The sequence below is a fragment of the Oreochromis aureus genome, linkage group 4 (genome assembly GCF_013358895.1).
Source record: "Oreochromis aureus strain Israel breed Guangdong linkage group 4, ZZ_aureus, whole genome shotgun sequence".
NCBI classification, from domain to species: domain Eukaryota; kingdom Metazoa; phylum Chordata; class Actinopteri; order Cichliformes; family Cichlidae; genus Oreochromis; species Oreochromis aureus.
In genome coordinates, this window is record NC_052945.1 from 3,536,624 (window position 1) to 3,556,439 (window position 19,816).

The 19,816-nt window shown below is 41.6% G+C and overlaps 1 protein-coding gene and 1 long non-coding RNA gene across 7 annotated transcripts in view; one reads left to right on the forward strand and one right to left on the reverse strand.

The window, feature by feature from the left end:
* LOC116314300 overlaps positions 1–19,816 on the forward strand; it is a 112,297-nt gene that overhangs the window by 10,566 nt on the left and 81,915 nt on the right. Inside the window, exon 5 of one of the 6 annotated variants that reach the window (XR_005612881.1) lies at positions 1,386–1,451. The exons of 1 other annotated variant lie outside the window; for it this stretch is intronic. This is a non-coding gene — a long non-coding RNA (uncharacterized LOC116314300). Of the gene's footprint in view, positions 1–266; positions 372–1,385; positions 1,522–1,558; positions 1,683–19,816 lie in introns of those variants that run through there. 4 more of the 6 variants (XR_005612880.1, XR_005612882.1, XR_005612878.1 and 1 more) reach the window with 4 other exon arrangements.
* grin2ca (glutamate receptor, ionotropic, N-methyl D-aspartate 2Ca) overlaps positions 1–19,816 on the reverse strand; it is a 70,450-nt gene that overhangs the window by 6,884 nt on the left and 43,750 nt on the right. The window contains exons 5-10 of the mRNA XM_039611445.1: positions 17,041–17,252; positions 16,263–16,298; positions 7,056–7,224; positions 5,384–5,537; positions 4,624–4,749; positions 1,544–1,773 (exon numbers count right to left, since the gene is read on the reverse strand). Of these exons, the coding sequence (XP_039467379.1) occupies positions 1,544–1,773; positions 4,624–4,749; positions 5,384–5,537; positions 7,056–7,224; positions 16,263–16,298; positions 17,041–17,252 (927 nt within the window). The remainder of the gene's footprint in view (positions 1–1,543; positions 1,774–4,623; positions 4,750–5,383; positions 5,538–7,055; positions 7,225–16,262; positions 16,299–17,040; positions 17,253–19,816) is intronic.

Consider the following 19,816-nt stretch of genomic DNA (forward strand, 5'->3'; position numbering starts at 1 on the left):
AACTGAGACGTTCTGTTGAAATTGCACTTTTTTCTTGCATCAAGGTATCGCAGAGATTAAATGTGTAGTTGAACTCCTTTACACTGACAGACAGGGGAGTTTCAGGGGAGTGGGCAGTATGTAGTCCACGGTGTAAAATGTGTTGGACATGCCTCGCTTAGACAGCGTGAAAATTTGATAAGGTCCACGGGTACAAATAGATGTCCTGCTTTAGAATTTTATATTAAGGAGCATAAACAATAAAATTGTTGTGAAATTGTTTGCAGCCAACTGGAGAAAAATAGAGGACTAAAGCTGCATCTTTAGACCATCCTGGTATCCACACGGAGGTCCCAGGGATCTTCCAGATCGACGCTAATGTCTCAAGAACTGATTGGTCAGTAGGTGCTGATCTGATACCTGTTTATCTTTGCAACTCAAGCCATCAGACATGAACTTCTGAACATCTGGCACACTGTCCACAAGTCAAAAATGAACAAATGTATGACACAGTATTCCTGATGTTTATCAGGAGTATCAGACTGGACCTCCCTGAATCCACCTGGATGAAGATTTTGCAGAAATCCATCAGAATATTTTTCACCATTTACCATGAATTATTATTCATCCTCTCTGTAGAAAAAGCATTGCATGAACTGTGGTTTTGGAGAGTTGTTACATCCCTACTGTATAGGTAAGAGATGCAGTGCCAAAAGAAGCTGATGTGTTTTGTTACCGACTTGCAAAAAGTTGTTGTGTAAGTGAAGTGGCTTTTCTGGACAAACGAGGTAATCATCTCCCTTAACACTGCAGTGTCTTGAAAGTAGCTGAGCTTGTCTGTATCACTCTCCTCTGATACAAGGTCACTTTCTGTGGTGTCTTCTTGTACCTCATTTACATTTACTTAACCTAAGGGGTTCGGCACAGCTGGACCAACAGCAGCTGAGCGCTCACTTCCCACCATGCTGCCACGCAGAATTCCTTTTACTAATCTATGGGCTCACTGTCAGACTGATTCTGTTTCCTTCGCTGCATGGCAGAGTTAATATATGATGAAACTGGAATTGTAAATGACTTTGCTAGAATCGTAATGAGCGGCGGACAGCTTGGTCTTTTCCTCAAATGCCTCTTTAATCCCTTCAGTTGCCTGGAAGCAAAAAAGTCTGCAAATCATTTTTTGTGCTGATGGTTTAACATGGATTTCCTCGTCAATATTCCTATAAAACACATCCCCAGGCCAGACAAATATGCATAAGATAATACCAGAAAAATATAATCGCCGTCTACCCAGAAAATCCACTTGTGTATTATGTTTCACAGGCTTTCCGTTGACATCACCTTCCAAAGAGTCTGGCTATGTAATTCAATTTCCCCACTTACTGTGTGAACCCTTTTGTGTTTTGCAGGGAAAGTGGAAAGTCACAGCTATGACATTGGCATTTCTGGATATTTACACTTCATAGCTCTGCCACATGTTGTTTGCACACCTAAACTAGAGCACTTTCCTAAGCTGTACATTAAACACAGCAACACGCTCAGGACGGTCAATGACAGAGGTCTGTACCTTTTTGTCACTCAGTCCGGACACTGTGTCGATGTACTGCTCCTGGATCATAAAGGCTGCCAGGTTGGCTGTGTAGGAAGCCAGGAAGATGACAGCAAAGAAAGCCCAGACCAGGACCATGATCTTGCTAGTGGTGCCCTTTGGATTCTCAACAGGGACAGAGTTATTGAAGACAATTCCCCACAGCAGCCACACAGACTTCCCGATGGTAAAGGTGGGACCTCCGGGATCTAGAAAGGATGAAGTCAAGAGGGGATGATTTAGTACAGGCCAGGACGATGACCCAGGTGTCTGTGAAATCTAACACATGTTTAAAATATTTAATTATTTGTTAATTAATATCTTGATGTGTTTTTTGGTAACATATTAGAGATAGTGGCCGAAAAACGGTGTCTGCAAAGATTGCTCTTGTTTGGCTAATATTTGACATTTATCCATTTCATGCTGGCTGAATATTTAAATATGGTTTAATGAAGGCCTGAAATACTTATTGTTCAGTCTTTTACTTCTGATTATAATTGAGTTTTTTCCCCTAATGGCTCAATCACAGTAAACTAGAAATAGGAAGGCAACATCCTTGTGACTAGGGAAAATTGGTACTTGCCTGGTGATTGCACAGGTTGGCTGGTGGGAGGCAACCAGTCTCCAAACAGTTACTGTACAATTTAGATCGACTGCAATCACTCTGAGATAGACTGGTGAAGATTTGTGCATTATCTCAGTCAGTTTGCGCCAATGAGCCCAGTTCATCTGTGATGTGACTGTTTGCAATTTGAGAACACACTGGTTGCAACTGGTATTTGATCAGATTAGTATATACAAGCAAGGTGGCCAAGATTGACTCTTTATTTTCCAAATATTACCACCTGGACTTATGTTGTCATTTTCACTGTAAAATTACAAAATAAATCAAATTTTTCAGAAACGATTTGAAATTTCTCTGTAGCTCAAAATGGTTGAGGAGTTATGGAAATGTGAAGCACACATATCATGTGCTTCCATGATAAACCACGTATCCCTGTAAAGCTCGTCTCTTCTTTCTGAAACCGATTGAATTTTGTCTCAAGCACAAATGGTAACAGAGCCACGGTCATTTACAGAGCGCTTGTAGAAGGGTCCTCGGTCGGGTGAATGGTTAAGAAAAAAAGGGTAAAGTCGCCGTGCTGCAGCAAGAGGGAAAAAATTAAAGCGCTACACAAATCCCCTTATTTATCCTTTTAGTTCAGATGTGATGTTTTGTCATTTAAATTTACATGAAAAATATGTAATTTTTATAAATTTTTATACAATAAACATTTTTATTTTGTGGCCCAAAACATGTTTGCAATCTTTTTTTTGCCATAGAGTTAGATTGATATACAGGTGACTCAGTTATTGGTGTAGTATTTCAGTGTAAATCAAGTTGCCTTATGTGTCAATAATATGTAACGGAACGTGCTGACGGTCATAAAGACAGCAGTCGGGTAAATCTCAAGTTACGTGTCAAAAAGAACATGATGGGTGTTTTATTATTTATTGTTATTGTTTTATTGTTTATATTGTTACCTTCATGACATCATATATGTCGTACTTTATAAAATATATAAAAATAAAGACTGCTTTAATAAAGATTAAATGGGTTTAACCCATATGTCCTTCATCCATTATAGAATATTTCATAGACCACATGGCTCTGAAATTAAACTGCAGCGTCTCAATCTACCAGGCATCGATCCGACATGTGGCCACTGTAAATAGGATTGGATATCACATGTTCTCTAAAGCTGCTCGAAACCTTTAATAAGTCAGGTCTGCCAGGTTTTACATCAGTTTTTAAAATTACATTTAAATTGTATTTTGCTGCTACATACTTTAAAAAAATTTGTTTGCTAGTTTAAAATGGAAAATATATATCTTGATCGATAGTTTCTGCATACCATCTGAACTGGATTAAACTCCACTTCAAACTTTGCGAGAATGTTTGCGAAATCAGAAAAAATAAAAATGTAAAATGGTTTTGTGCCTGCAAACATTTTAAGAAGATTTTCATGGATACAAATAACCAAAGTCCAAACTGACGCTCACTGAGCCCAGGTCAGTTTTCCATTAGAGAAAATCTCATTAGTGTCCCCAACACTGTATTTGTAAATGTTTCTACCATAATGTCATGGAATTTAAACAAAAGATGATTTTTTTTCTATCCTCTGACAAACATTTAGTTCACCTTAAAGAAGAAATGAGTCCTAGACAATTAAGAGTCGGAGGCTTTTAGCCGGATTAAATCATTATTCATCTCATGAGTTTACAAAACCTTTTAACTATATTTAATGGCAAAACGCACTGATTACTGCAATATCTTTTCATTGCTTTAGATGATGGTTTGCAGCAGCCACCACAGAAGGACCGGCCAAAACAGATTGAGTAGCTCATTCCTAAACGAGGGGCTACCTCTGTGGCAGGGATGTGGTTCGGTTATGACAAGTCTGATACATACTGATCAAATTATGCAGCAAACCGATCCACCTCAGACACAACAAACCTCCACGTACACAAGGATCACGTGAAAGAGTGTGGAGAGAGCTCATTAATGAGAAGCAAAAAGAACCGTCAGATGCTCAAAATAAACCTGAGACTCAAATGTTGGAACAGGCATTTCCCTGCAGGGCACCATCTAATGAAGACTCACGAAGATCACAGTGGCCATTACAACGTATCTTTATAAACATGTTTTGTGCTTCGGTCAAATCACTCGACTTGAGGTACACAACGTGCAGCGTAAAACACAAACATGACGAGTTGCCTCGCTACGAGTGTCAGGTCAAAGTATTGGCGGAAATCTGCAAGTCCTTCGGGAAGCTCTTCAGGGAGTACATGGGGTCAGTGTGTGTCACTAGGGGTTAATGCCACGTAAGGCCCATATTTATAATAATCTGCAGCCTGGTTTTGAGTAAAATTGCACTATTTTAATAGCTCTTTAGCCCTAATTAGCAGATATCTGTGTGCTTGCAATGCTTACATGAAGTTTGTGGATGGAGCTTTCTGTTTGGTTAATTGTTCGAGGGCTGGGGCGCTGATGGACTGTAGCGAGTTTGGAGACTCACCTTTGGCACTGACCAGGCTGCGGTTATACCCAACTGGACTACAGTATTCAAAGACGAAGACTGTGATGGCCACAACTGTGAGACACATGACGAACATCATCACCCACACCGCTGGACTGTAGGGTTCTGCAGGGACAGAGAGCACAGCCAATCCAGTACTCATGTTTGCAGATATATGCAAATATGAGTGTTTTCTAGATGTTCAACAAAGGTACTTTACATGTGTAGACCATGAGGACACACTACAATAAACTGATAATTTGTAATGTGTCAATATTTTCAAAAGACATAGTTAGATGGTATAGTTTATTGATATCATTTGATGTTCTATTACTTTATGCTTTCCTTCAGTGAAGCTGTGACTAATAACATTACTACAATGTGTCGGTTGGTGGTGCTGCCATCTGCCACAGGTAGCACACTGACTGTGGATCCAAACCTCGCATGGCCCCACTTCAAAGAGACTTGAAAGATCCCCAGCCGAGCGAAACCATTTTACCCAGTGCGAAGGTTATTGCAAACATCAAGAAAATGGGTAGAAAAGTTTCAAAAGGTTTCCTGTGAAACTGCAGCAGCTCCTGACTGAGAAACCAAAACCATTTAATGTTTTCTTTTTGCATTTTAAATATAAATAAAAGCCGCTGTGATGCATCACATGTTGCACGTCAGCCTAAAAAAGTCGAGATTTGAGTTTCTTTGTTTTCCCGTGTCTTAATGTTAGCTGAGCACAGTCAAAATGCTTCCAGGAAATATTCCTCACCTAAAAAAGCAGAAGGAGAGACCGTCCCGTTACTCCGAGCCACCATCACGCTGATCCCCGTCTCCACAAACGGCACCGAGAAGTCAATAATCTCTGAGCGCTCTTCATTTATGGTCAGTGAACCGATGGCCATGTCGGCCCGTTTGTAGAACACCTGTGGCAGAAGAAAAGTCATCAGTCTCAATTTTACTTTTTTATTTGATTTTTTTTGTGTGGTTGGGGTTGGATGTAGGTACAAACAGATAGCAGATGTTTGTCTGATGTGATCATAAATCGAAGTCTTCGTAGCTACATAATACAGGACATCCTGTGCTGATGTTTGAGATAAATCTCATTTATCAGTGAAGTCAACACACTGGGCGTCTGCCCCTGAGGGTGATATACTTACTGCTTCTTCCAGAGCTCAGCTAGCAGCCAGATGGACGCAGCTCAAAAGCAACTGCCAGTGTTATCCTGCCTTTTTTTTCTCCAATGCATTGTAACGCATGATTTGCCATCTAATCCGTCTCTAATCCATCATAATGTATTGGAGCATATAGTATAATACCTATTACATAAAGCCACGCTTACCAAATGTTAGAAGCTGGAAATGGAACAAATGACTGAAGACTGCAGGCTCCGGATGGTCTGGCTGAAAAACGCTGATGCTATTTTTTCTACTGTTTGAACCACAGCAGTGCAGTTCAAATTCCACTGTGACTTTCCAAGCCTCCATTTTTTTTTGTTTCTATATAACACCACTGTTTATCATGCTGATGGAGAGCCGGGAGATTTACAGTCCAGACACTCCGCCTCATGCAAGCCATTAGCTCTCCTGTGGAGGTCGATGCCTCATTGAGCACAATAGCCTTCCTGTTTTTGATAAAAAAGGGTGTGTATGTGGGGGGGGGGGGATCCTACTACTGTTGTATCCTGCAACAACTCAGGAGAAGGGCCGGTCAGAGGAATCTGAATGTAGATCATTCACAGGGACACTTGCGCCTCCTTTTTGTGTTGACTCAGTTGACCTTGTCATACACATTTACAATCAGAGAACAGACTTTTGTCTTCTTGAGGGTTTTTATTCTTATTTATTGTTGCCTGCTTTCAGTTTCAGACGTGTTTTCTGGGTGACGTTTCTCAAGCTGTCATTATGCCTGCGTTGGTTCACTCTGGGTACTCTGGCTACATCCACAGTCTGAGGACATGCATGTTAGTTAATTGCTAGACGTAGATGTTAATATGAGTTTGAATGGTTGTCTGTCTCTGTGCCTGTTTTTGCGACAGACCGGTGGCCTGTCCAGGGTGGACCCCGCCTCTCACCTTGGCTTACTGTGACCCTGAATTGGTTATGCCCGGTGGGTGGGCAGCATGGCCTTTAGAAAGGCTTTTCTACACACCATGGTTGTAATGAGTGGTTATTTGAGTTCCTGTTACCTTCCTATCAGCTTGAAGCAGTCAGGCCTCATCTCGTATGACCCCTGTCCTATGGGATATTTTATTTTACCCTCTGTAAACCCTAAAGATGGTTTTGTTTAAAAATCCCAGTAGATCAAGTTTCAGTTTCTGAAACACTCAGACGTAGATTTTGATGATGTAGATTTTGTTTCTTGTTTTTTTGTTTTTTTTTAAAAAGGAAAAAAAAGATTTTGTATCTTGAAACAAAACAAAACTAGCTGCTTGTAGCTCATACCTCTCCGATCATCCCGTTCCAGATTCCTCGAACCAGCTTGCCGTGCTTGCCGTTGGTGACCAGGTAGAGGTCGTAGGAGAACTTTATGGTGCGGGACAGTTTCTTCAGGATGTCTATGCAGAAACCTTTACAGCACAGCTTTGTGTATGGCTCAGTGTGGCCTACGATACTGAAAGGGAAAGAGAAAGGAATGCTGGGATACTGAATTCTTTTTAACATGTTTTCTTTGAGAAACTGCAGAAACCAACTATCTAAAACTGGAAGTGTTTTTTTCTTCTTCCTGTTTTGTAGACGCAACACATAGTCAGGTCATTTTTACAAATGATTTGAGGAATGAGGAATGATTGACTGAAGTGAGTGTGATGAAGAGGTAATGAACAGCCATCTCTTCATCGTCAAAGCTGCGGTGGATGTTGGAGGGAAATTCTGAGCCACTCTAAAGGCGTGCACATGATGTCTTGGCCCCAACAGATGGATGAACAGCTGGGTGGAACAAAGCAATACATACAGACATAATTAATGACACACAAACAATAGCAGACAGGAAACTCATTGGAGGATTATCTGGGCTGGATGATGGCGTTTTTGCCACACACACCTAAAGAGTAGCAAATGGGATGCTAAGGATATGGCGATATGTTGGTAAGGTTTATGGTGAGGAGGGCCGTCGCCTGTGGTTCCATCAGTCAGTCTTTCAAGTTCACCAGTAAAACAAACTGGTTGGAATGAACTGTGTATTAGTTTCTGTTTAAATGCCTTGTGAAAATCAACTTACAGGAGCACGCACCCTCTAAAACCCCCGCCACTCTTAAGCTCAGTCACTTCGGTAATGAAGATAAACTTTAATGCGTTTGTCACACAGTGCTGCTCTAACAGCGTAACGACAGCCTCTTTCTGTGTTAGAACAGCATATAAAACGTAGCGTTGAGGCTGGCAGGCGGCCACGTTTCTCGCTAATCATTTCATCTTTTATTATTCAACTAGTGCTGCAAAGCTTTTAATGCTGCATTAAAAATGCTATATTGTTCCTTGCAGCCATATCTTCTTCAGACTCATGCATACAACAGTTTGTCCTCTGACCCAGGCTGATTGTCTCTGCTACAGTTTTAATGAAATATGCCTGTGTAGTAGCGAGCACAAACCCAGCTGGCTGGGCGACAAAACAGACACAGCATGCCGCCTTAAATATTCTGCTGATCTTCAGACAGAGCAGGCAGCAGAAGCCCAGTGGACAGTTTCAGGCTTTGCATACTAAGTAAAATGGGCTGACGTAAGGTTTGAAATCAATTCTCCCTCTGCTTATCAGCAGGATTATGAGAAACGTGGCGATGAAAATGCCCTTCAGTTTCACACTAAGAAGATGACAGCAGCGATGTGAGCCAAGGAGAAGGACGGGAACACAAAGTCCTGTGTCTTATAAAACACTTTGCTGTGATTTGGAGAAAAATGTGTCAGGGAGTCTGCATTCCTCTCTCCCTCCCTGGGCGTGCTCCGAACTTGGATTAGGATGTAAATATGAGGGCTTTGTTTTGAGCGATTTTATTTAAATAAAGCTATCAATTTTATGACTCTTGATTTTCTCCGTAGTGGTCACTGTCTATCACTCACAGGTAGGTTTTGTCCTGTCCAAGTCCAGCCTCAGACAAAGTTACTCAGACACAGAAACATTGTGCAGTCTGATCCTGACAGCAGAGTTAAAGCATAATGTGTAGCGCTTATTTAAATTGGTACATTTTAGTGATTTGTATTCAGAAATTTAATCTGTGTGTGAAGATTAATTATTAAGAATCTTGACTTTAAAGCAGGTTATGTTCCTATTTAAGATACAGAGCTGGCAAATCAAAAGTTCTGAATCTATACTGAAAATGGTCCAATGATCCGATAAAATTTCCCAACAGTCCGACTAATGTATGTAAAGGATCAGGGTGCAGTGCTTAATGGTGGTGTTGGTGACCAGTGTTGGTCAAGTTACTTGAAAAAAGTAATTAGTTACTAATTACTGATTACTTCTCCAAAAAAGTATTCCCGTTACTTTACTGATTACTTATTTTCAAAAGTAATTAGTTACTTAGTTACTTTTCAAAAACATGATACACAACCTGAATACGTAATAAAGCAATAGAGCTTTCAGCCCAATACTATTTTCCTGCATAATCCATCATATTAAAGTGAATCAAATGGAAAGCCTCTTCTTAAAAATTGTTTTATTGGTTTTAATCTTTTAATTTCATGCACACTGCATTAAGCAAAAATTAAACTATATGCAACAGTCTCTGACTGGAAGAAATGTGTTTAACATTTAAACCTATGTTCTGCATATTCCAGCATATAAAATAAAATAGTGTTGTGTGTTTACACTCACTCTTTCAAATAGATGCAAGTAAAACACAGCAGAAAATAAATAAAATCAAAGATTGAGCAGCACTGAGTCCTGTCGCTCTTAAATCTGTTGTCACCTGTTTAGCAGGAGTGGGGCGGGTGGAGGTTTGCCCACAGCGGTCATGTCAGTGGGAGGATCCGGGGGTTTCTCTGTGAATGTCACATTCCCGTGGCGGCGTGCTCGGTGCTCAGATTTAAAGTTTAATTTTTTGATGTAGAAAGAGGTTTTCTTCCTATGCAGTGTGAACAGCGCACGCTAACGTTTTTCACTTTTTACAGAATTAAACTTAAAGTAATGTGAGTACGTCCACGCTTTAAACGCTGCATGGTCGTACTCTCTCCTGCACTCCATATTATTCATTGTTGATCTGCACACGTCTGTTACCACGAATGTCGCACGCTCGTACGTCATTGTCATGAGACACTCTCACAAACAAAAAATGACCCCAACTTGTGATGTAGTTTTCGCCTCTGTCTGTAGTTTGCACCTCTGTCAGTGCGCCCCAGGGCAGCTGTGGCTACAATGTAGCCTGCCATCACCAGTGTGTGAATGGGTGAATGACTGAATGTGTAAAGCGCTTTGGGCTCCATAGGGACTAAGTAAAGCGCTATACAAATACAGGCCATTTACCATTTTCCACTCAACAGTTTTATAATCCAGTTGTCTAAATTTCCAATCCTGATCTCTCCTGTTTTGTCCACATTTTTCTGTTTTGTAGGTGTAAATTTTGTAAAGTGTGAATCTGCCTGCCTTTGTTGTGCCCTTATTGATGGAAAAACTCAACAACTAAGTGCTTCTTAAACTAGTGGTGCGAAGATATTATAAGAAAAAAATGAAGTCAAACTAACAAGATTTTCCTGGATCCTTTATTATTGTGCATGTTTGATAGTGCTTCTGAAAAAGGGGCATTTGTGAAAAAGTTGCCAACAATTGAGTCACAATTGTGTGGGTAGGATCTGTTTTTAATCGTTCTGAGTGAAACTGGCCGTATGGGAGATAATTCCAGACAAATTTGATCCATTTCGTGTTATTTGGTGTTAGAGAATGTGGCGTTCCACCATTAAGTGATTATTTCCTTCAGTGAACACTCCTGTATAGTGCATGAGGTGGGCAGTGTGAGTTAATGTGGCTGCAAAGTAGTGAGCCATGGGTGCAATGCAGAGAGCACTAATGACACATCACCCCTAACCTCCCCCAGACCTTCAGTCTAATGGACTCTGCACCCACACATCAGGACGGGGAGTCAATGAGACGAAAAGGCGAGGCTGCGAGGAGGAACAGAGCCACGACAAACAGAAACAAACAAACACTTTAGAGGGAAACGAGGCTGCCACAGTACACCCCGAGTAAACACAGCGCTCCCAACATCCCTCGTCTCACCAGCTGCCAGGGTTCAGGGCTGGGCCTTAAATCAGCTGCCAGTCGCATTAAAATGGGTCTTTGGGAATCATTGTGTGTGTGTGTGTGTGTGTGTGTGTGTGTGTGTGTGTGTGTGTGTGTGTGTGTGTGAGAGAGAGAGAGAGAGGTAATTTATTCCTTGTGGACATTCTTGGAATATTGTTTTGATGATGCTCTACGGATGGTGCCATTTTTTCCCCGTGTGCGCGTGCACGTTCATTTCCATCCGTATCCCTTCTTGAGAAAATTAAAGTCATCACTCTCATTGAGATCTTCTTCAAGTCTTCACCTCTTAAACGAGCTATAAATTTGCACCAGGTGAATTTTTTTTTCTTACATATTGGGCTAAATTAGATTAGTAGCTCAGTCTGCAGAGCTTTTGGCGATGCTGAATCTGCTTTTTCGAGGAAACAGAAACGCAGAATATCACAAAATATCTGAGGATTTGTGAAGTGAGATAATGGAGAGGAACAGACAGAAACATGTCCAAGCTCAGTTTACTTAAAGTATATGTGGGGGTTTCATCGGTTTACTAGTGGACTGTCCCCTCACTTATATTTTTAAAAGTTTAACCAGTTAGCCCAGCACTTCCTGTGTCATTTGCATCCTGGTGAGCACATCCTGCGACAGTATCACTGTCTTTGACTCCACCTGGCAGTGGGGAGTTTCTATTCTGACCTTCAAGCCATAAGGACCATGAGCTGCAGTGGGAGCTCACCTGTGGGATGGACTCAAGAGAGGCAGCGGATTGGTTATTGTCTTTACTTGTCACCAAGCACCTTACTAACAGAATCTAAATATGGAAAACACCAGTGCACAATTATTATATAGTTGTTGTTTAAATTTCCACATTAATAGTTGAAGATATTAAGTGCAGATTATTGTTGTTTTCTGCATTTGTAACGTAAATTGGTGGGGATTGGTGGAAAACTAATAGTAAAGATAGAGAGAGGAGAAACGCTGCACAGTTTTCCAGCTGAAATTGATTTTGGGGATGATGAAACACAGCGGTTTGGGGCTTAATCACTCAGTCGCCAATAAGCCTTGAGGTGTAGGTGATCTTTAAAGAGCCGGATACACCCATTCATGAAGGCTGCCTGTCATTTGTACACATGGATTTGCTGACCATTCCACTGGAACCCTAACACTTCCAATATGGAAGTCGGACAGCTGCAGCTGAGTCAGGAATCCTCACCAAGTGCACATCGATCCTCCTCTAAAATCTTTTCCCGTGCCCCCCCCCCCCACCGTTTTTGAACGACTGATTGGTTAATAGACACAATATGAACCTTTACTAATGAGAATAATGATGACAGTAATCTGAAAACAACAATAAGACATAATTGATATATCCCAGAAGTTGGGAAATTGTATCACAGCAGTCGACACATAAATAAATAAATATCACAGTATAATTTATTACAGTTTATCACCTGCTGAACGTGCAGAAGCAGCAAAGCAAACTTTGAAAAAACGCTCGCATTTTTAAGGAGCTTGGAAAGAAAGCGACTGGACGTTTCGCCTCTCATCTGACAAGTTTCGTCTTCACTCTTGTTTTTAATTCCATAACATCTGTACCTCAAGTTATTTTACCTTTACTGAAATGTCTTTTAGGCGTATTAGACAGTACTTTGAAATAGCCTTTCACTTTATGAATACACCTGCATTACCCTCCTCAAAAATTCGATTATGGTTGGGGTTCCCTGTGGAAGGAGTGAGCGAGATCTAATCTGTTTTATATCACTGAATAGATAAAGGTGCTTTATGGACTCGTGGGCCACAAAGAGGAAACAAACAAAGAAAATCACGTAGTGAGATGCAGCGATAAAACAAGCCTTCCACTTTTTAGAGTTCATTAAGTTGTAGAAAAACAAACGTGATTGTCATTGAATATTTTAAAATTGGAATTAATCAGTCCATTGAATGTGACGCACAGGCTTTTTTTAATAAAGGTGGAGGATTAATGAAGCAGGTCAGGTTTTCTGGTGGTCTTTGGGGGTTTTTACCTTTCAGTAAGACATCTTAACCACCTCATGGGGCAGCTCTGTTCATGACTAGGGCTCCTACTGTGACTGATCAGTGAGCTGGTAAACACACTGTATATATGAGGGAGTGCTGAGACTTTCAAACACCATCCTCTGAGACCATCAATGTGTAAATTTACTTAGTGCAACTTTCTAGTACTGCGTATAGATCGTTTAGCTCTCAGACTCCGGGAGCGCATCTGCTGCTGCACCCAGTCTCAGCTTTAATGAAATCATCTTATGATCTAACTCCCATTGAATGCAGCTAATGTATGATGACATTATCTTCTCAGGTCAATGCTACCCTTCACCAGGGCATTATCTCTGAATGAACCTTTGCCAGAGTGCTTTGAGGTAGAACCAGCTCCCTGCTGTTCAAAGACAGCGAGGAAGCGAGATTTTTCTGATCCCACAGGAGAACGTGCACGACTCAAAGGGAAGAACTTGTGGTAACTGCTGCGAGCTGCTTTAGCCAAGTCCAAGCCGGACGCTGGTGTCTGTTTGTCAGGCCTCTCCGAGGACGCGTGAGTGAATCACACAGATGGTCTGCTTGGCAAGCTGCGTGCATGGCCCAGGGGTTGAGGGATTGAAGTGGAGAATCTGCATGACCAGTGGCTTCTCATTTAGAAAGCACTGACATGGGTCTGAGTTGTAATCATGTTTGGTGCTGAAGGCGAATTTGGAATTGTTGTGGATATTCAGATAAAGAAAGATGGTGCTTTTAAGAGGCTGAGGGGAAAATTGGCCGACCACTATCGGGAATGCATATTAAACTGTGTGTAACCTGCAAGTACTGAAAGTGTTTTCTCATACAGAGAAGTGTATGAAACATATGAAATAAGTTAACTTCAGCTGGTCAGTATTTTACCCAGATGTAGATTTTCTGTTTGAGGGGTTAGGGATTATATACATGTAAATACATGTGTGTGTCAGAGATGACCGAACAATACAATCAGCTGAGAGTATCTCTGGAGAAGCAGCTCTCCTCCACAATCCTCCACAATCTCGGACTGCAGGTGCTGACTGTAGTCCTTGTTCTGCTCTGCAGCCTCAATGTTTAATTCCTTTATCGATTTATTCTTCTAGGATAACAAACTTGTATAAGGTGGGAAAGTCTCAAATCAGTCTAAGTCTAGACTTATTTATTCCAAGTTTTTACTTATCCCAAGAGTTTAAATCCGTTCCACGTATGAATTTATTCTTGCATAGTTTTGTAGTTTAAGTGGACATCTGACTGTGTAGGACAGGGATGGGGAACTCTAGGCCTCGAGGGCCGGTGTCCTGCAGGTTTTAGATCTCACCTGAATCAAATGATGAGTTCATTACCAGGCCTCTGGAGAACTTCAAGAAATGTTGAGGAGGTAATTTAGCCATTTAAATCAGCTGTGATGGATAAAAGATGCATCTAAAACCTGCAGGACACCGGCCCTTGAGGCCTGGAGTCCCCACCCCTGGTTTAGGTAATCCTATTAACCAGGTTTTGTTTATTGCTACTGGTAGTCCCGTCAGCTGCTCGCCTCAGAATGGAAAGTACCGGCTCACCTCACGTCGCCAACTGTTTCTTTGCTTTTTCCTTCTTTTAGATTTCTGATGGCTTCATTGTTGTCATTCCCTTTTTGTGTAGATTCACAAATACTCCACAAATATAAGCGTGTACTGCTTTGCTCCGTCTTTTGTTAATGTTGCAGAGGGAATACTTTTGAATTGGCAGAACAAGCAATCTGAAGACATCACTCAGGTGGCCACTCTCACCAGTCTCTGACAGTTCGGACTAAATGAATGATAAATAAAACCTATAGATGAAGCCCTCAGTGTACTCAAGGATCCATCACAGTCCATCTGGTCACCCTTCATTGGCCGATGTTTCTCCTTCGACTGCCCAAAGTGCCGGATGCTTCGTTGGACCTCTCATTGCCTCTGTCTTCTTTTGCCTTGAATTTTTGTTCGGCTCTGTGAAAACGTTTCATTGTTTGAGAAGAGGAATTACGCTCTTTCTGTACTGGCAGGATGATTTTGGTCAGCATGAGCGATTAAGCACTCCAGCGCTTCATAACACTGAAGGGACGTGATCTTCATCTTCCATCCCCTTCATCTCGTTAACACCATTGTCAGTAATGGATAATGGCCTGTGCTTCTCTCCCCCACTAATGAACACCAATATCAGTCTCTAGGTGTTTGGGATTGATGACATGGCCTAATCGTCCCATCTAATTGATACCCCTCCATGCAGCGCATACATTTCCCTGATTGGGTCACAGAGTGATCGCCGGGATATTGCACTCTGGCCAAGCAGCCTAATGAGCATCTCACCATTGAGTGATAAGAAGTCATGCATGCGCTAATGGCAGAGGAAGAGCCTCTTAATCTCACACCTAATGGCACTCTCAAGTTAGTCACAGAATCAATTAAAATGGGCACGTTAACATGTGAGTGTGCATGTGGGACTGTGCAGTAAAGTGGGTTTGCATAGGACGTGTATATGGCTGAGATGATCGACACATGTTGAAATGACCTGACTGAAAGTGGAATGACTGTAAATAATCTGCAAACAGCACATTTTCTTTAAGCTCTTAAATCCTGAAAGCTATCAAAGCCTGCTGTGTATTCAGGGAGACCAAGTCCAAGTAATGTGAAGGATTGCAATATGACATCAAAATGACTTATTTTACATTATTTGTTCCTTTTAGTAGTGCGGTATATATTTACTATTTAACCCAGGCCTTTTTATAAAAGTCAAAGGTACAAAATTTGGCCAATACTTTAACTTAAAACTTGGTCCCTCAATTCATCTACATGTACCAAATTAATTAATTTCAAAAGCATCCTTAGACATAGAGGGCAGTTAGACACAAAGAACATGGGGGGGCAGTGGCACCGGAAGATAAAGACACAACAGCAGCTGCCTACCAAATTGATAACAAACCAACAGCATGTTTAAAAAGTACGTTAATTCTAAGCATAGCATAAGCTCTTTATTTTAGACTTTTAGATGTTTTCAGTTTTGCTTGTTTTCCACCTTCATCCTGCCAACGTATTTAACATACATGGAGTAAAATAATTTACTGCAAGAAGCAATCAAAGTTGCCCAAAATTGTAGGTGGCATCACCCATACAGAAACAGAAAACATTTAATATACAGGACTGGGCAAAAGTTGTGAAAAATGCTGTAAACAAAGAAAGCTTTCAGAAGTGTAAATGATTGTTTGCTGGCTCCAAATGTTTTCTGCAGCAGGACAACGACCCCAACCGTACAGCCAAAGTCATTAAGAACTATCTTCAGCATAAAGAAGAACAAGGAGTACTGGAAGTGATGGCACGGCCCCCACAGAGCCCTGACCTCAACATCGAGTGTGTCAGGATTACACGAACAGACAGAAGATCTCCAAGATGTCTGGAACAACCTACCAGCCCAGTTCCTTCAATAACTGTGTGCAAGTGTACCTAGAAGAAGGCAAAGGGTGGTCACAGCAAATATTGATTTGATTCAGATTTCTCTTTTGTTCATTCGCTGCATTTTGTTGATTGTTGAAAATAAATGATGAACACTTCCATTTCTGAAAGCATTCTTTGTTTACAGCATTTTCTCACCTGCCTAAAAGTTTTGCACAGTACTGTCTGTGGCATCATTAGAGGAAGTTGATTGTGACAAAGTCATAAAATTGGGACGATAAATAAAAAAGAAAAATCTGTAAAGTATGATTAAAAAAACATGCCATTGTTCTCTGCACCCAGTCGACGGGGTGACGACTAAAGTACAAATTGACTTGAGCTAATTAGAGTTTATTTCACATGTAATTTTGCCATAAGGCCAAGGTTAAACTTGGCTGTTAGCCTAATGCGCTCTGCAAGCTGTTGTCCGAACTCATATTCTGTAATAAGAATGTCGCTGACCAACAAAATGACAAACTCCTCACAGTTAAGCAGTCAGCATTCTCCATCTGTTACATTAGCCTCCTGTCCCAGTGGTTACAACCTGTAGTATTTGGAGTAATTGGCTTGTAAAACAACTGAATGTGAAATGTGTAATTAATCAACTTATGATATGTGATGCTATTCATCTAATTTTCAGCTTTTAACTACATCCTGTGAGCGTTAATTAGGATAGCACTCAAAATGCGACATTTGTCTCGTCAGCCAGCAAAATGAAAGATTTAATAGGAATCTTTGGAGTCACTTCACTTACGTCTCGGTCTTATTGGACTGTCGTCGGCAGGGCACGGTGTTGCTAACACAGGTACCAGTCACGGGGTCCACTGCCTCCACAATGACAAAGGGCCGCTCCTCCAGCGTGGCCACTGTGAGATGCCTGTAATCTGACACGGGCTCTAAGTAGCTGCCAAACCGCGGCCAGACGGGGTATCTCATCTGCAGGATCCCCATTTCATAGGTGCCCACCTGAAGGTGCGGAGAGAGGAGGGGGGTGGATTAATGCGGAGCAGTGAAAAATCCCTGCACCAAACTCCAGATGGCTTCTGTGGTTCTGATTTGTTACAGCAGCGAGGCACAGAAATAAACATGGATTTGGGGGAACAGCCACATAAATAAACTCCAGAGGATTCTGGAAATCTGTTTAGCCGAGCCACAAAACTACATAAAAATACATGTATAATATTGAGAAAATAAGCCCCTCATGCATCTGTGAGGACAGAAGTGCGTAACCCCGTCTATCTCAGTCTCCACTCTTAATACACTTGTCCTCAATCCTCTAACTGTATGTGCTGTTTTGACATGTTGCGATTTGAGCGTCTGGTCCCGGCACACACAGAGCAGAGTTTTAGTTCCTGGACAGTTTAGAGGAAATTGATTTTTGGGTCACTGGGGATGTAGAGAGCACAATTATACATCTAATGCAATGAAAGCAATTCCACCCCCGCTTTATTACCAGGGAGCCAATTTTAATTGGATGTTGTGGGGAAATGAGCATTCACGAGCAAGCTGAATACATAATAAAGATCAGAAATTAAACATTTCAGTCTCACTTATTTAAAGAAGCCGTGACCTGTTCAGCTCCACTGATTGGCCCTTCTGACTCACCCTGCTTTAATCAGCCTCACAAATGAAGGAGTGAATGTTGCATTGGACCAGTTGGACCCAGTTTACCACAAACACTGACACATCAGATGGATTTTTAAGCTTGTGTTAAATGAAACAGGGCTGTTAAATGCTGTTTTCCGTGCCACAGTGTAGTAAATGAATGACAAACAGACTTTTACAGTTTCACAGGTAGAAGCAGCTTCTACTCCCAGGGAAGCATGACCTTTCTGAGGGGCTGGACCAGAAACCCTAATGTAAACAGGTGCTACTTTAAAATGCTTTAAACATCCATCCATCCATTCGTCCCTCTCTCCCTCCCAACTGTCATAGGACCAGAGTACACTCCGTTGCCAGTGTAGAGGATCAGCAGTTGTGTAATATTTCCGTTTCACTCTGGCAATATGAAAACATGAAGAGTGAGTCAAGTCCGAAACACCAGCTTTCAATCCAGAGCACGTTCTACGTCTGCTAAATTGTATAGTAAAAAGTACTGCTCTCCAGCTGAGTGTGGCTCCCTGTCTGTTTTGCAGCAGTTTTGGAGAATATACTATCCTAGCGTTAAACAGAAAACAACAACAACGACATTAATCTGCCCTCTTGCTCATTTGAACAGGGATTGCTGCAGATTCACGGAGAAGATGGCAGCGCAGACAAATCTGGTAACAAACTCGGCAACAGTGCGGAGTCATCTGGCAAACTCCAGCATTACAAACATGTACAGGTCCTGGTAGATTTGGCAACAAATGATGTTCAGAAGGAAAGAGTAATATGCAAAACTGAACACGGTCATTAAGATTTGTTCTGAAAGTGCTGCATGCAACTTTTCCCAGTGTTTGAGCAGATTGGAACGTGACTTTGAAAATGAGACCTTTCCCAACTTTCTTGCTTCAGTGAAAATCCAAAGTAAGCGACACTTCTGCTCACTCCAGAGCCTCACAGCTTTCACGGTGAACAACAATAAATTACCGTGAGGTAGAAATGGAGTCCATTACTCACTAATTAAACGAATGACCGCCTCCCAGCACAACACAGACTCCAGCACAAATGCTACAAGGACATCAAAATGAAAACTGATGTTGCTTCAGGTTAATGGATAATGATGCTGTTAGCAGGCAAGTGAGCTAAGGTTGGTGAAATTCAACAAAGTCCAATGGTAGCCAGTGCTGGGTGTGCAAATCCATCTCCTGTTGCAAAACACTGAGTTGTGTGGATGTGGTCGGCTAACCAGACAGAACTCCAGGCCTCGAGGGCCGGTGTCCTGCAGGTTCTAGATCTCACCCTGGGTCGACACACCTGAATCAAATGACTAGTTCATTACCAGGCCTCTGGAGAACTTCAAGAAATGTTGAGTAGATAATTTAGCCATTTAAATCAGCTGTGATGGATCAAGAAAACATCTAAAACCTGCAGGACACCGGCCCTCGAGGCCTCTGGAGTTGGACACCCTCTGCCCTAGATTAATGGCACAAAATAGGACAAATCACATTTGGTCTGTGGTAGCGATCTGACTCGAACCTGCAGTCACTGTCAGAGACGCTGGCACAGGTTTGCAAATTATTGCTCAATTTGCAGATACTTCACAGTCAGTCTGATCCAGTCTGCACAGTGAACACAATCCATCTGTGTTGCGTCTCCTTGCAACATGAAACTTGACTCAACTTTTTGTGGTTCTTATATAAAAGCAAATTGCCAAATGCATGTGTAATTATCAGCTAAATCGCAGTCCTTCAGCAGTTACATCACTGGAGGAGTTATTGAATTTCTGGACTCTTTGCCACTTTATGTAACTGCCAACCATTCAATAAGCCAACTAACCGCAGATTGACTCCATGTTATTGCTTTGAAGATGACAGCTGACTGCGAACAGTCGCAGACCCGATCACCATCTTTAAAGCACCCATTTCAAAGGCAGCGAGACTGCAACA